The following is a 13210-nucleotide window of genomic DNA, read 5'->3' as shown; positions in this document are numbered from 1 at the left end:
TAGTGAATATGTTCCCCTGAGTTCCTGGCAACCTCTGGCAGTAGGGTGAGGATAGGCAGTCAATGGCAGTAACATCTAAAACCAGCACAGCAAGATTTACAAGAGAGGTCACCTCTCCAAGCCTTCACTCTGTTTTAAATATGTGGGTTTCTGGTTACTTTCTGGTTACCTTCCTTCACCTCCTCCTTCAGATGATGCAAAAAGAGAGGAGGAGAAAGAAATTAACATTTTGAGCTGTGACACCTTTACAATTTTAGCATCTAGCCACATGGAAATATCCTAGCATTGGACTGGAAACCAGTATCACATGAACCATACATGACAAGTCTCAAACAAACCTTGCGAAGTTTTGTGAAAGAACGTTTCAAAATGAACAGACTGTCAATGAGATTAAAACAAAACAAAACAAAAAAACCCAAAAAACTAGAGTTAATATTCAATGCTATTACGGTAAGTGAATAGTGTCTGATCTTGTTCCCAGAAGCCACAAAGATCTTCATAGGCCCAAGAGCCAAACCCCAAACACCTTACACTTCAGAAGCAGAGGGAGTTTGTAGTAGTTCTGGGGCAGAAGACGGCAAGGACATTTCAGATGGCATGCTACCCCCTTGCAGGATGAAGTGCTGCTTTGCATGTTGTTGGGTTTTGAATGATGCGGTATAATCCTGGCCTAGGCAATCTTCTCTGATTTGTAGTCTTCCATGCCTAGAGATTCAGGTCCCATCCCTAGCACAGTCCCTGTGCTAGGATCATCCAGTTACTAGAGACACCAGTGCTGCAGTTTAGATCTTCCAAGAGTTACATGCAGCTCAAGAGCCAAGGCCCGCCACTCCTGATGTAGTGTCATCAGGACAATCTGTGCAATACTACTACAATCTTTTGTGTTAGCTTCATTATCTTTAAGTCACAAAAAAATACCTTTTGGTTTGTTTAACATCCTAGCTGTTACCAGAATTTAGTGATATATTTGCAACCAACAACATCTTCTGATCAACAGAGCCTCCTTCGGTGAAGAAAGATTAAATACACCTTAGAAATCTATGTGCCAACACCACAGCAGTCTGCAGATTTCATATCAGCTTAACACTTGCATATAAGCCACCTATAAAACCTCAAAATTAACTCCTTACTGCACTGGCCAGGCTATACAGCAAACAATTAGCTGAGTGCACTAATCTGCTGCCTGTGAAATATGTTAGTATCAGCAGAGGAGCAGCAGAAAGATTTTCAGCCAGAAGCAATCTGCTCAGGGGAGAGGTGGCATCAAGCAAGAGAAGCTATGAAGCAAAGCCTTCAGTTATTTGCATTATTTTGGGATTTACATCTCAGGTGCCATTTTATATAACACTAACTTGCATGCAAACAAAAAAAACCTTCACTGAATGGGTGAATTTACAAAGAAATTCTGAATTTTTTACTTTAAAAATGTTTTTTCCCCCAAGTCAAAGATACTGTAACTGTTATTAGAACTGTCCATTTTCCTTTCCTTATATTGTTGTATAAGATCTACCACTCTGCAACAAATACTACCAGTTCCCATGAATCTTTGGTTATGATGTGCAGATGTAAGGCCTGTACTACAATTGCTTTTGTGCTTGACATGCTCAGACGCAAGTTTCCAACTTTCAAAGAAACAAAAGACGTAAGACCATAAAGAAAGAAAGTATATGTACTCCCTGCAAAGGTTTTGCATGAAAAAAAATAAGAGAAAAGTCTGCTGGGGGAGGGGTATGTGTTAAATCTGAAGATCTTCACTAACATGCAAACTACTTCATCCAGAAATCAACTTCAGCTGTCATAAAAAGTGTTGTAGCTCTTTGTACTCTAATTCCATTCATTAACTGAAAACCTTTACAACCCAAAAGCTTTACAAGAGTTTAACAATTAAGGTAACTCTATAGAGTCACTTGATTTAAAACATGTCCTGAAAAGTAAGCAATTACTCAGCACTTCTAGGAAGCACTTAAAGAAATTCCCTTTGTGGTGAACAATACATCTAGAAGTGAGAAAAGACAGTTCATTTTGATAATGCTTCTTAAGAAGAAAGCTGATCAGGTTGTCTAAAGGGTAATTTTTGGGGAACTGAACAATGATAATGAAGTCTTTTCCCTGAGGACAAAAGGGCTGTACACATTAAAAAAAAAAAACAAAAAAACAAAAAAAACAACAACAAAACAAGAAAAGAGCGGTACAAATATACAATACTGCATTTTCAAGCAGTACTTGCTCAAGAATCCGAATAATATGCCGTTTGGTTTTTTTTTTTTCCCCGTCTAGAGTGCTGAAGCAGAAAAAACTTCTTTTCCACTGGCTCAACTTTCATGTGAGCAGTTCCTAAATCTGGTGCTCTCCTGCACTTGGTGGTCTAACACCTGGTCTTCTCCTGGCAAAAAGTCAATATTAAAGTGTCAGAGTATGTGTTATTCCCAGCTGCTGATCTTATTAAGAGGGTCTCATGTTTAACACAGGTCAAGAATAAACAGTTTCAGAAAGGACAACTAGGACCAAGAAGCCGTCGTGAAACTGCCCTGAACTCCCTCCCAGCTCACTTCAAAAGAAGGCTGAATAAGCACCCTATTCCCTTCCTCTTTATCTGAGATCCCTTCTCCTCTCTCCTGGAACACACACAATATTTTATTGAGTATCAAGATAACTAAAATAGAAAAAAGTAAAGTAAGTAGTAGTGTATGAACCTGAGGAATGAGAAGCTCAAACCTCAAAATGGCCCAGTAGGAGATGGCCAGGAAGAGGAGTCTAGACATTTTAGATTCTGATGGCTTCCTAGACAAAAATACCAGAGTAAAAATCAGACTTGGCTGCTGTGTTTCAGTTACCAACTGAGAAATATTTTCCATTAGTAAACGTATTGCATTTCTCATTATTGATAACAGACGTGGGAACCAAGTCTAACTTTTACTCCAGCATCTCGGTTATACATACAGCCTCACACACAATTAACAGATGGTTTTGGCAGTGGTAGCAAAGGCTACCCAAACCAGTTATTCTTAAATTGCCACTACTGTTGCTGTAACATGCTCTGAAAGAGTCCAATCATACTCCTCCAATCTATCACAATAGCACTGAGTAGTGACCTTCTGAGAATGACCATTCAGTATCCTACAACAGACAGGTTGCTAAGAACACCAGAATGCTGGTGAAACATTTAATTTTTTTCTACATGGGACACTGCCATGTAATAGAAAATGCATTATTCATGACTACACAGTTGTGCTAGCTTATATTGTTCTTAACATTTCATTTCAAAGTAGGCATTCTCATGTTTTCCGTAAGATAGATACATATAATAAATATACCTGTACACACAAGCACAGAACAGAAGTTTGGTATTTAAATCAACTTGATTGTGAAATACTTGATGTATCCTACTTTAGATCAACTACATTTGACAAATAAACTTTAATGAAAAATTGAACTTGTGGGTAATGATGACCTTAGTGTAAATTCTGCTGCTAAATCATTACTTTCAATGAATTGCAGGAGTTTCTAAAACTGCATCTGGAATAACCATCGACTCAGCATAACAGGAGACGGATTAGACTGATGGAAAATGACAGAGGTTTTGCTTTTCCAAGTTTCAGATTTTATTAACTGTTCTTAGACCCTTTTATGGCTTATTCCTACCACTGTCTGCCAGGCAACAGTGTGAAACCAAAAGACATTTACAGAGCTAAAAAAATGTAAATATTAGTGCAAGAAGCATGCATACAAGAACAGTTTGGGGATTTTCTTTTTTATTATTTTATTTATATGCCTGTGCTGATGCCACCCTTCCACCTATGTTTCAAGCTCTGAAGGAAGGTCTGAAATGTAACCAGATTTGTTAAAAGCTGAGTGGTTTTCTGTCATAAAAGTGTGTAAGAGAACTGCAATTTTTGCAACTGCAATATGGTAAGACAGACAGTGGATATATTAGTGTTTTACCTTCCTAAAACATATCCTTCGTATAACAACTTAGAAAGTGATGTCTACAAAGATTTAGAAGAAAAAAAAAAAAAAAATTTGGTCCTTCAATTACAGTTGTTGGAGGGTTTTTTTTGTTTTGGTTGTGGATTTTTGTTTAGTTTGGGGAAAGGGGGGTTGGTGTTTGGGTTTTTTGTTTGAGTTGTTTTGTTTTGTTTTAAATCTAGGCATATTGAAGTGTTTACTCCTGCTTTAACAGATCATCAGTATGGAAAAAGTTATGAGTTCACTTTACCTTTGATCTACTTCATTTTTCTTCTTGTAGTTTCCTCTTTGTGTAAAGTATTATGAAAGAGTGCAAGGGTACCCAATCATCTAGTTTTGATCACTGAGCATATTACTGTGCATATTCAGAAAATACCAATACTCTTCCAAAAAAGCCCAACTGGCTTGACAACAGCGCGTCATTCCTAACTAGTGAGAATCTCTGTCTCTCTGGCTACAAGCCAAATCAAAAACACTTTGTGTTTTTCCTCCCTTTTCTCTCTCAGTTTTGGGATGGTGGGTGGAAGGGTCATAAGTGTTACATCTTTTCTTGCATTCTTAAATGGTTTTAGAATCTAATAAAATAAAACTAATGCTGTGATTGGCGCCAATTTATAAGTTGTAAAGAGAAAGGAAAAGCATAAATCCATACTTTTTTTATTTCCAAAGCTGGAAATATAGGTAATGCAATAGAAACATCTTTCCTCTTTATATATTGTCAAAGGCCTATTGAAACTGTGGAAGAAAATATTCAAGATATGGTATTTCAATGAAGTTCAGGAAAGAAGCCATGTTTTACAGAGAGACTTTCTTCTTTCGGAAGAAAATACCCAAACACACAAGTTCAACAAATTATAACGTAAAGAAGCTGCAAGCAGCTAAAACAGCCCTCATCTTTCCAGAGAAACAATGCATCAATTTCTACTCCCAAAAAGTTGACTGAAAAAAAAAAAAAAAAAAAAGTGAAATGGCAGTACAATAGATTCATTTTCTCGCTTGTTCAGGAAAAAAAAAGATAGTATAAATACGATCCATAGTACAGATTAAAAAAACACTATCAAAAAATTACACAGCATCAAGGATATTCCATTAGTCTTTCACTTCAGGAGAACAGTCTCTTTATCACAGATGACCACTTACAGGGTAACCTCAAGCTAGCCTTTTACATAACATCACCAAACACACCACTGAATTTAGCCTTTCTGGTAACCACAGCTTTGTCCCAAGAACAGAACAAAAAGATTATACTGTAAGTCACATCCAGGGACTGAAATGAGAGCTGAGAATAATTAGACCTGCTCTAGAATGGGCTAAGCCAAAACACAGGACTTTTTAAAACAAAAGTTCCCTGAAGGTGGGGAGAGGAACCCTTCTGTAAATCTTCTGGTTAAGTGCTAAAACATGTCTCAAATTGTTATTAATACAGTGTATTGATTTCTCTCATTTCTTCTGCTGTTTCGATAAAGTGTAAATATCAACAATGAACAAAGCACCAAAAAACTCTGCTACTTGACACTGCAGAGAGGCACAAGCCTGTCCACAGGCAGCTGATGGCCTTTCAAGCAGACTATATCAGATTTTACATTAGAACTTCTCCAGTTCCATTCATCTTCTGCACTACTGCCAAAATAAGTTTCTAGTACTTTTTAAAATGTCTGATGATTCCTAATTGTTCACAAACCAATATGAATACAATTTCAGAAGTGCAAATTGTTTTCAAATCACACTAATAGAAAGAGAAGCAAATAATGCAAAATGACTTAGGACAACTTTGACAACAGTACCATCGCTTATTTAACATCACTCAACAAACAAGAACTAGCAGTAATTTTAATATTTGTAATTATTTTGTTTTAACAAAGACTTACCCTCTTGCAGGATCTAAGGCAATTGCTCTGGGTTGATCCAATTCTTGCCAAAACAAAACTTTTCTCAGTGATCCGTCTAAATTAGAAACTTCAATTCTATTTGTTTCAGAATCTGTCCAGTATAATTTCTCTCCCAGCCAGTCACATGCCAGCCCATCAGGTGACAGAAGTCCAGAAATGACCACATTTTGTACACTCCCAGATTTATTGAATTCTGTTCGTTTAATGGCTTCTTCACTTACATCACTCCAGTATATCAACCCCTTTACAAACACGAAGTCCACTGCTGCTGCGTCCTCTAAGCCACCCACAATCACCGTGGCGTTCTCCTTCCCGTTTGCAGCATCCACCAGTCGCAGATCACGTCGGTTCGCATACAGCAACAGTGGGGCAGCTTTAAATAGGAGAAATAAAGGGGGGGGGGGGGGGACAGACAGATGTATTAACACCACTCACATTAAGTATAACTTGCACTATGATGGTGCATCAGGCCATAACTACTAATTTAAGAAATAAAAATAAAAAAAAAAAAAAAAAAAAAAGGTGGGGGTACATTTTGAAGTTTGACTAAAAAGCACCGACTCAAAGCCTTTCAACAGTGCTACAACTCAAGATGGGAACTTCGTAATGGGCAGCTCATTATTCTGGGCTGTGCATTATTAAAATAAGATTAAAGAAAAAGGAAGAGAACAAAGAAAAAGGAGGTTTGAAGTGTCCAAATGACACTGTTCTGTAGAGAAGGATGCTTAAATAAGAGTCTGAAAGACAAGGATAAAGCAGTTTTCTATGCACTCAGTGCTGGCCCACCTGAGCAAAGATTCTTTTTTTTCATTAGAATTTAGTAATATGCACCCCACTTCTATAAAAGCATAATTCATGTCAAGCTATCAAAGCCACCTGTGTGTTGATACTCTCCAAAATTATATATCTCAGACATTTTACATATCATACATACAAATACAAAATTCATTGCACAGCATGAGATGAATGTTGTTTTAGAGGGTTGATGCTGGTATGAGGAGGTAGGGAGAAAAATAAATGTACAGGAATGGACAACACTGAGTTCTTTCAAACTCAGCTCTACCACTCCTGTTTAATTGTTTATCACAAAGCCTTTACTTTATATGCTTTATTTGCTTACTCTATCAGTTTGCACGGTCTGTATATTTTTCATACACAACACCCAAGATGACTAATGGAAAGTAGTTTCTTAAATATAATATGGCCGTTTAATTGCCGTTACCCATAAGCTATATATAACATGAAAATTCCAGCCTCATTCCTACTTCAGCAAAAGGTTAAGAAAAATACTACAATTGTATAAAGCAGACAATCACATCCTTTTAAACCCACTATCAGAAAACATTTCTACCTTTCCCTGTGTTTCGTCAGGCACCGTAGCAACAGAGCATTTAGATACATACTATGATTGGCATACTAAATGCTCCTCTACCTGTCACCACACAAATATAACAAAAATCATGCAGATTTATTAATCAGCACAGGTGGGCACTTTAAACTTCTAGTGGGATATATGTCCTAACCGAAAGGCTTACATTTACAGAACCAAAGATGTGCATGGTTTAATAATGTGAAAGGCTACACTGCCAGAAAAGATACAGTTCCTTATATGAGAAACTCACATTGAAATTAGAAATACTAACACACGCTTCAGAAAATTCAAAAGCTAGTTTCCAAGATCAGGCTACTTCCCTCATTATCACAAAACTGTTTATCAAAGACACTGCCACATGTGTATTGAGAGAAGCTGAAGGAACTAAGAAGTTCCTTAATCTACCTCCAAATAAACAAGTTCTGCTATGTATGTTTGGAAGCTTTTTACTTTCTTCCTTTTTTTTTTTTTTTTTTTTTTTTTTAAAAAAGAAAAACAAAACCAAAACTACCACCTAAATTGTTTAGGCTGTCATCCTAATTTTCAAAACACTGAATATAAATTGATTTATGACAATCTTTAGATAGAAAGTTACCAAATGGGGGAGGAGAGAAGCTTTGTTGTTTTTAATAATGCTAAATTTGTGTTCCCCCCTCCAGAAAGCAAGTTTTTATTGTGCAGCAAAACATTCAGTTTAGAGATCATATTTCCATGGAGAAGGGGTAGACTTCTTTACATTAGAAAGCGGAATCTTTATATTAAGTAGGTTTATTACCTTGCTTTGCTATCTCCTTCCCTTCCTTGCCTAACTTCCCACCCCTAAAGATTTAAAATTAATTACAGTACAGTTTCTTGAAGTGCGGGTTGTTTATGATGACTGCATTTTTCAGAAAAAAGTATTCAATAAACTGAAAGTAGTAAAAAAGTAAATATGCAATAAAACCCTCTACTTTTTAAAGCCTGCATACAATTGTAACCTGAAAAATCTAGTTAGTAGCCAGCTCAATGTCATCTAGTGCACCACAGGAAAGTGTGCAGCCAACTGGCAGAGCTCTCTCTAATAAGATGGCATGCCCAGCATTTGAAAAAAGGTAAATCCACGCACAAATAAATACAGGTTCCATTATGACGTGCAACGCGGAGCAGGAGTACCCATGCATACAGCATGCACTGAATTGGAACACCAGGCATGTCAAGTGTAATCACTGAGGCCTGAAGGCACTGCTGAGCCTAACACAACTGCATTGCATAGGTTATTCCTCCTTGCTGGAGCTCAGATCTGGCTGAGGAAGGACTGGAGAAAATGTCCTTTTCATGGATGATACAAGTTATTTGAATGATGGCTCAGAAGAAACACAGCTACGCTTAGGATGTGTAGTTTCATGCAGATTGATTCAAAGCCGCAACTTGTTACACATTCCACAGGGCTGGCAGATGAGGATATTAAGCTTTCCAATTTGTTGCAACATTCAGGAATGAAGCATGCATCACCAAAATAATAAAAACCAGGTTTGTTCCTCCACCCCCTCCAACCCTTCCCAGAAAACACGAAGGCTTCAAATATCCAATAAAAACCAATTACTGAAGTTGGCAGCATTAGTACCTAGTATCGTCTTTGCCACTTACTTGACTCAAACAGCAATGCTAAAAGGAAAATTGTAGCAGAAGATCCCATCTTGCCCCATATAACTCAATTTAAAAGAAGCACAGAACACTGAAAAGACGGCTTTCTTGAACAATGCAGTTATGAACTATACTAATAGCCTAAGGGAAGAAGTCCAAAACTCCTTTGAAAGCTAGGCAACTGTTTCACAGTTTAAGTTATAATGGGGCAAAGATACACCTCAGATTATTTTTTAAGTAGTCAAACCTGAAGTCTTCATATATGTTTCTATTTCCCTTTCTGTAGACATCATATAAATATATATTTTAACTGCAATGAACTATAATACATTGAAGAGAAGTACACATTTTTAAAAGTAAAAGAAGAAACACCCATCTTGGAAATCAACAACTGAAACAGTAGTGAATATTACCATGTCCTCTATCACCTGAGAGGTCTACATGCAGTTTATTCTTCTAATTAAAGTACCCAATACAGAGTAAAACCTATGCTTAGTTATAAAATAAGCTTTTTTTTTATCCGCCAGCAGGAACAAAAATTTGCTTAGAGAACACAAAGGTTACAAAAACTAAAGTTTAACACTGCAACAAAATTAATTTAAATCATAAGAACCTCCTGCCAACAGTGGGTCACTGAGCCTAACTGCTTCTTAACTCCAATATTCACATAACACCTTCCCCAGGCTTACCACACTCAATATTAAAATCCAGCCACTGCCTTTCTTGCCCTACCTTTACAACTAGAATTCTACATCAGCATCCTTCTCCTCGCCACCAAACTTCAGTTCTTGTACCAAATATTTCTCTTGGCTACAGCTCTTGTCTCTCTCCCTAACATACTGGAAGTTGCTATTCCCCAAGATACTTAAGTCTAGTTTCCCTAACACTTGTTTACTTAAGTCTTGCTTTGTACATCTGATTTGTGAACATCTGATACTGGCTTAAAAATGCTGCACCCCACAGGATGCAAAGTGATGAACCAACATAAGATGATCATTTCACCAGCTAAAAATGTTTTTCAATTTTTTTAGTGTTTAAGTGGCTACTTTAAGCTGTCAGAATTTGTCCCACTTTTCTTTAACTAGTCCAGAGGCCTCTTCTACAAGTTCCCACTTGCCCCTTTTCCACTTTCAATGATCCATGACTCCTCCGGGTGCCACGAGGTCAGTGGGTACTTTCAACATGCTCATTCTCTTTCACTGATGTGGAATTTAGCCTGGTTAAAGCAATTAGCATCATCTCGTTTCCCCCAAACCCTTTTTTCTCATTCCCAACCCCCAGCAATGCTGTTCTCCCCCCTCACTTAGTTAAGGGCCCCTCCCCAAGCTGATTCAAATCATCACATCAGCGAAAGGTTTGACTGGGTTAGCAAGTTGAATCGACTCAAGAAGTGGTCCAGCAAACTCCAAAACTAACATAAGGCAAGCAGCAGGGAGTTGGACGGGGGAGCAGCTCTCCCCCCTTTCACTGGCAGCCTCCTAGATCTGCTCAAGATGCGACTGCAGCCACATCCTTTCTCCCCAGCCCCACTTTCAGTTGTCAGTTCCCGACCCCTCTTTTGCGTTGGCCCTAGCACTCGTCCACAGCGAGACAATGCAGGGAGCTAAACCAGCAGAAGACTTTTGGTTCCTGCCCCTCATGTGGGAGCAGAGGTAGTGCTGCAATAAGAACTTGAGACTTCGTCAGTCTTTAGAAAAATGTAGATGAATGCCATGTTTGTAGGGATTTAGTCTTGTCATGGACAGTTGACAAATAAAAGCCTGAGAGACTTGATACAAGTCAGAAGAGAAGCAAGTTGCAAATGAAGATAAACTTATGCAAAAAGCAGGGACCCAGCCTCAATAAACTTATACAGAGTCGGTTTATATTTCCAAACAAACAAAAAAAAGCACCGGGAAATACATGAGAGTTTCAGCACAGCAAGCAGCAGGCCAGGATTTTGCACCAAGTGCTCCATCACAGCACCTTTCCTGATTTATCCTACGCAATTATTTTTACAGAAACTAATGAACCAACATACCAGTAGCCCCCATTCCACCTTCACTGTGAACGGAAGAGCTCTCGTCTCTCTGAACCTCCTTGTTCTCACAAACATACTTGCAAGACACAGCAGGCAGCCCAAGCTTGTCAGAGAGGACCTTTTCTCCTCTTTTCAGCTAACCCAAAGCATATTCCACATGCTAAAGCCACCCAAGGGCTGTTCAGATGGCAACTCAAAAGGTCACAGAAACAGTCAGGCTTGCCAGTGAACGAGATGAGTAGAAACATCAGTGCAAAAGCAAAGACACCAAGCAGCAACAATGGCACTTGGGTTCTGCGTCAAGCCTCTACTGTTAGTTTTGCAGGCCTTTGGCCAGATAAGAGCTGTGGAGACCAAGACATCCTGGAAGACTAGCTGGTACAAAGGCAGAAAGTCATCCTTCAGCCTGCTGAATAGCGGGGAAAAAAATTCTCTTACTAAAGAGCTAGACAGATGGAGGCAAGAGAATGAGTGGAGGGAAAAAGAGCACAGGGAAGGATGGAAATACCAGGTCCAGGCATACAAAGTCAACAGACCTGGCAGAGTATAGCAAAAGCACGCATGACTGAAGTACACTAAATACGCCAACGTATCACAGGCAAATAACTTTCTGAATGGCAGACGTCGCCCACCAAACCATCCTGTTGGCAACGGAGCCATAGAGCCAGCAGTTGATGATTTCTAGGTTATCACAGCATGTCTCTTCTCCAAGTCAGGTAGCACACTCACACTGATCCACTGTCTCAGCACGGAGAAAGTGAGTCGGCTCATCTTTCCGTAACATTGACTCTCCTACTCTGAAGCTCTTTCCATTGCACTCTCATGGGGATAAAACACACTACTTTGACTGGCAGTTGACATCTTTATAACTTAATATGCTGAATCTACCCAGCTGACAACAGCCTAGGATGAGCAGAGAGCTGTGCTCCCTGGTCAGGCATCTGCTTGCAGCTGCTTTGCCATATAACACTAACACCTTCTTCCATTACCCTGCAGCTTATAAGAGGGAGCTACAAAGTGGGAAGAAAATAAAGGTGACCTGGCGGCAGCACAGTACACTTCCCTGAGCCAGCAGCAGACTCTGGAAAGCAGGAAGGCTCAAAGGGCTATGTGACCAAGTAGCACCATGATCCGTATTAACGTCTGCAGAACTCAACACTACGCTTTCCATTTCCTCAGGTGTCCTCATAACCTTCCTTCAACACTCTCCCGGTGTCTCAAACAGTTGTCAGAATAACACACAGCGCTGCAGATGAAGTCATACCAGTTCCACGCACATTGGCAATACTTCCCTAGTTCTACTGGAAACACCCATGCTTAAATCGACACAATCTGTTTAATGAAAAAGTTAGTATGCATGTAGACTGCTGCAAAGCATCTCCTGTCTGCAAGGTATGTTTCTGACAGTTCTCCCGAGTACACACCTTTGCTCATGCGGAAAAAGAAATCTTGTTTTGCTATACTGCACCAATTAGAGTCCCACATCTGAATAGGGATGCTATTTTGCAATCCAGACTTGAAGCCATAAGATGACAGATAAGGCGACCTGATCACACTGAAACAAAACACTACCCTTCACACCTTCTGGCATCATAATTTCCTACAGAGCTTCTAACAGTAAGAAAACAAACCAAAAGCCTCTATCATATCCCTCATGAAGCTGTTGGAAGACTGTGTGTTGCTTAAGTCCTTCCACTGAATTAGAGGACCAAGACACAACGTTGCGATGCTGTGACAGAGGCAGCCCATTTCCCAACGCCTAGGAAGGCTGAAGGCTGTAAGATGCACCTTGCACACCCTGGCAAGCTGAAACGGGAATGCTCCCAAGTTTTTTGCTGCACTGGAGCAATCACAGTTCATGAGCTGCTCCAGCCTGGAGAGCACACGTGTTTGGGGGTGATGATCCAGTCAAGAGTGGCTTGGGAGCGTTTGCCCTCAATCACCACTTGCCTCCATAGCTGGAGGATCCTAGTTATACTGGCAGACACCGTGCGGGAATAGTCCCAGCCAACGGGTTTCACCCAGATTGCTAATAGTTCCATGTGGACCAAAAAAATCCACACCCTGAGCAGCAGCAGCACACTGGTTTACCTTCAAACTAACAAAGCCTTTTTCCACATTCACAAGAAGTTCATAGGCACTGAGCTACCCTTAGATGACTTTCAGCAATTTATCCGAGCTGGCATGTCTAGTACTTAAAAAGTATTTCTTAAGTCTGTCCGTTTGTCTCATCAGGTAAAAAAGAAAACAGCTTTTTAATTTATTTATTCTCTTTTGTGTTTGGGGTTTTTTGCTTGTTTAGATTTTTGAATCACCTATCAGGAAATTGCTGTAAGGCAT

The 13210-nt window shown here is 39.3% G+C and overlaps 1 protein-coding gene across 1 annotated transcript in view; it reads right to left on the bottom strand.

The window, feature by feature from the left end:
- The window catches only part of LRP6 (LDL receptor related protein 6), a 128019-nt gene that overhangs the window by 106916 nt on the left and 7893 nt on the right, over positions 1-13210 (bottom strand). The window contains exon 2 of the mRNA XM_082311049.1: positions 5835-6228. Coding sequence (XP_082167175.1) covers positions 5835-6228 — 394 coding nt within the window. The remainder of the gene's footprint in view (positions 1-5834; positions 6229-13210) is intronic.

Source organism: Platalea leucorodia, assembly GCF_965183815.1.
Source record: "Platalea leucorodia genome assembly, chromosome: 4".
Taxonomy (NCBI): domain Eukaryota; kingdom Metazoa; phylum Chordata; class Aves; order Pelecaniformes; family Threskiornithidae; genus Platalea; species Platalea leucorodia.
The sequence above is the reverse complement of the archived record's forward strand: the minus strand, read 5'-3'. Positions and strand labels throughout refer to the sequence as shown.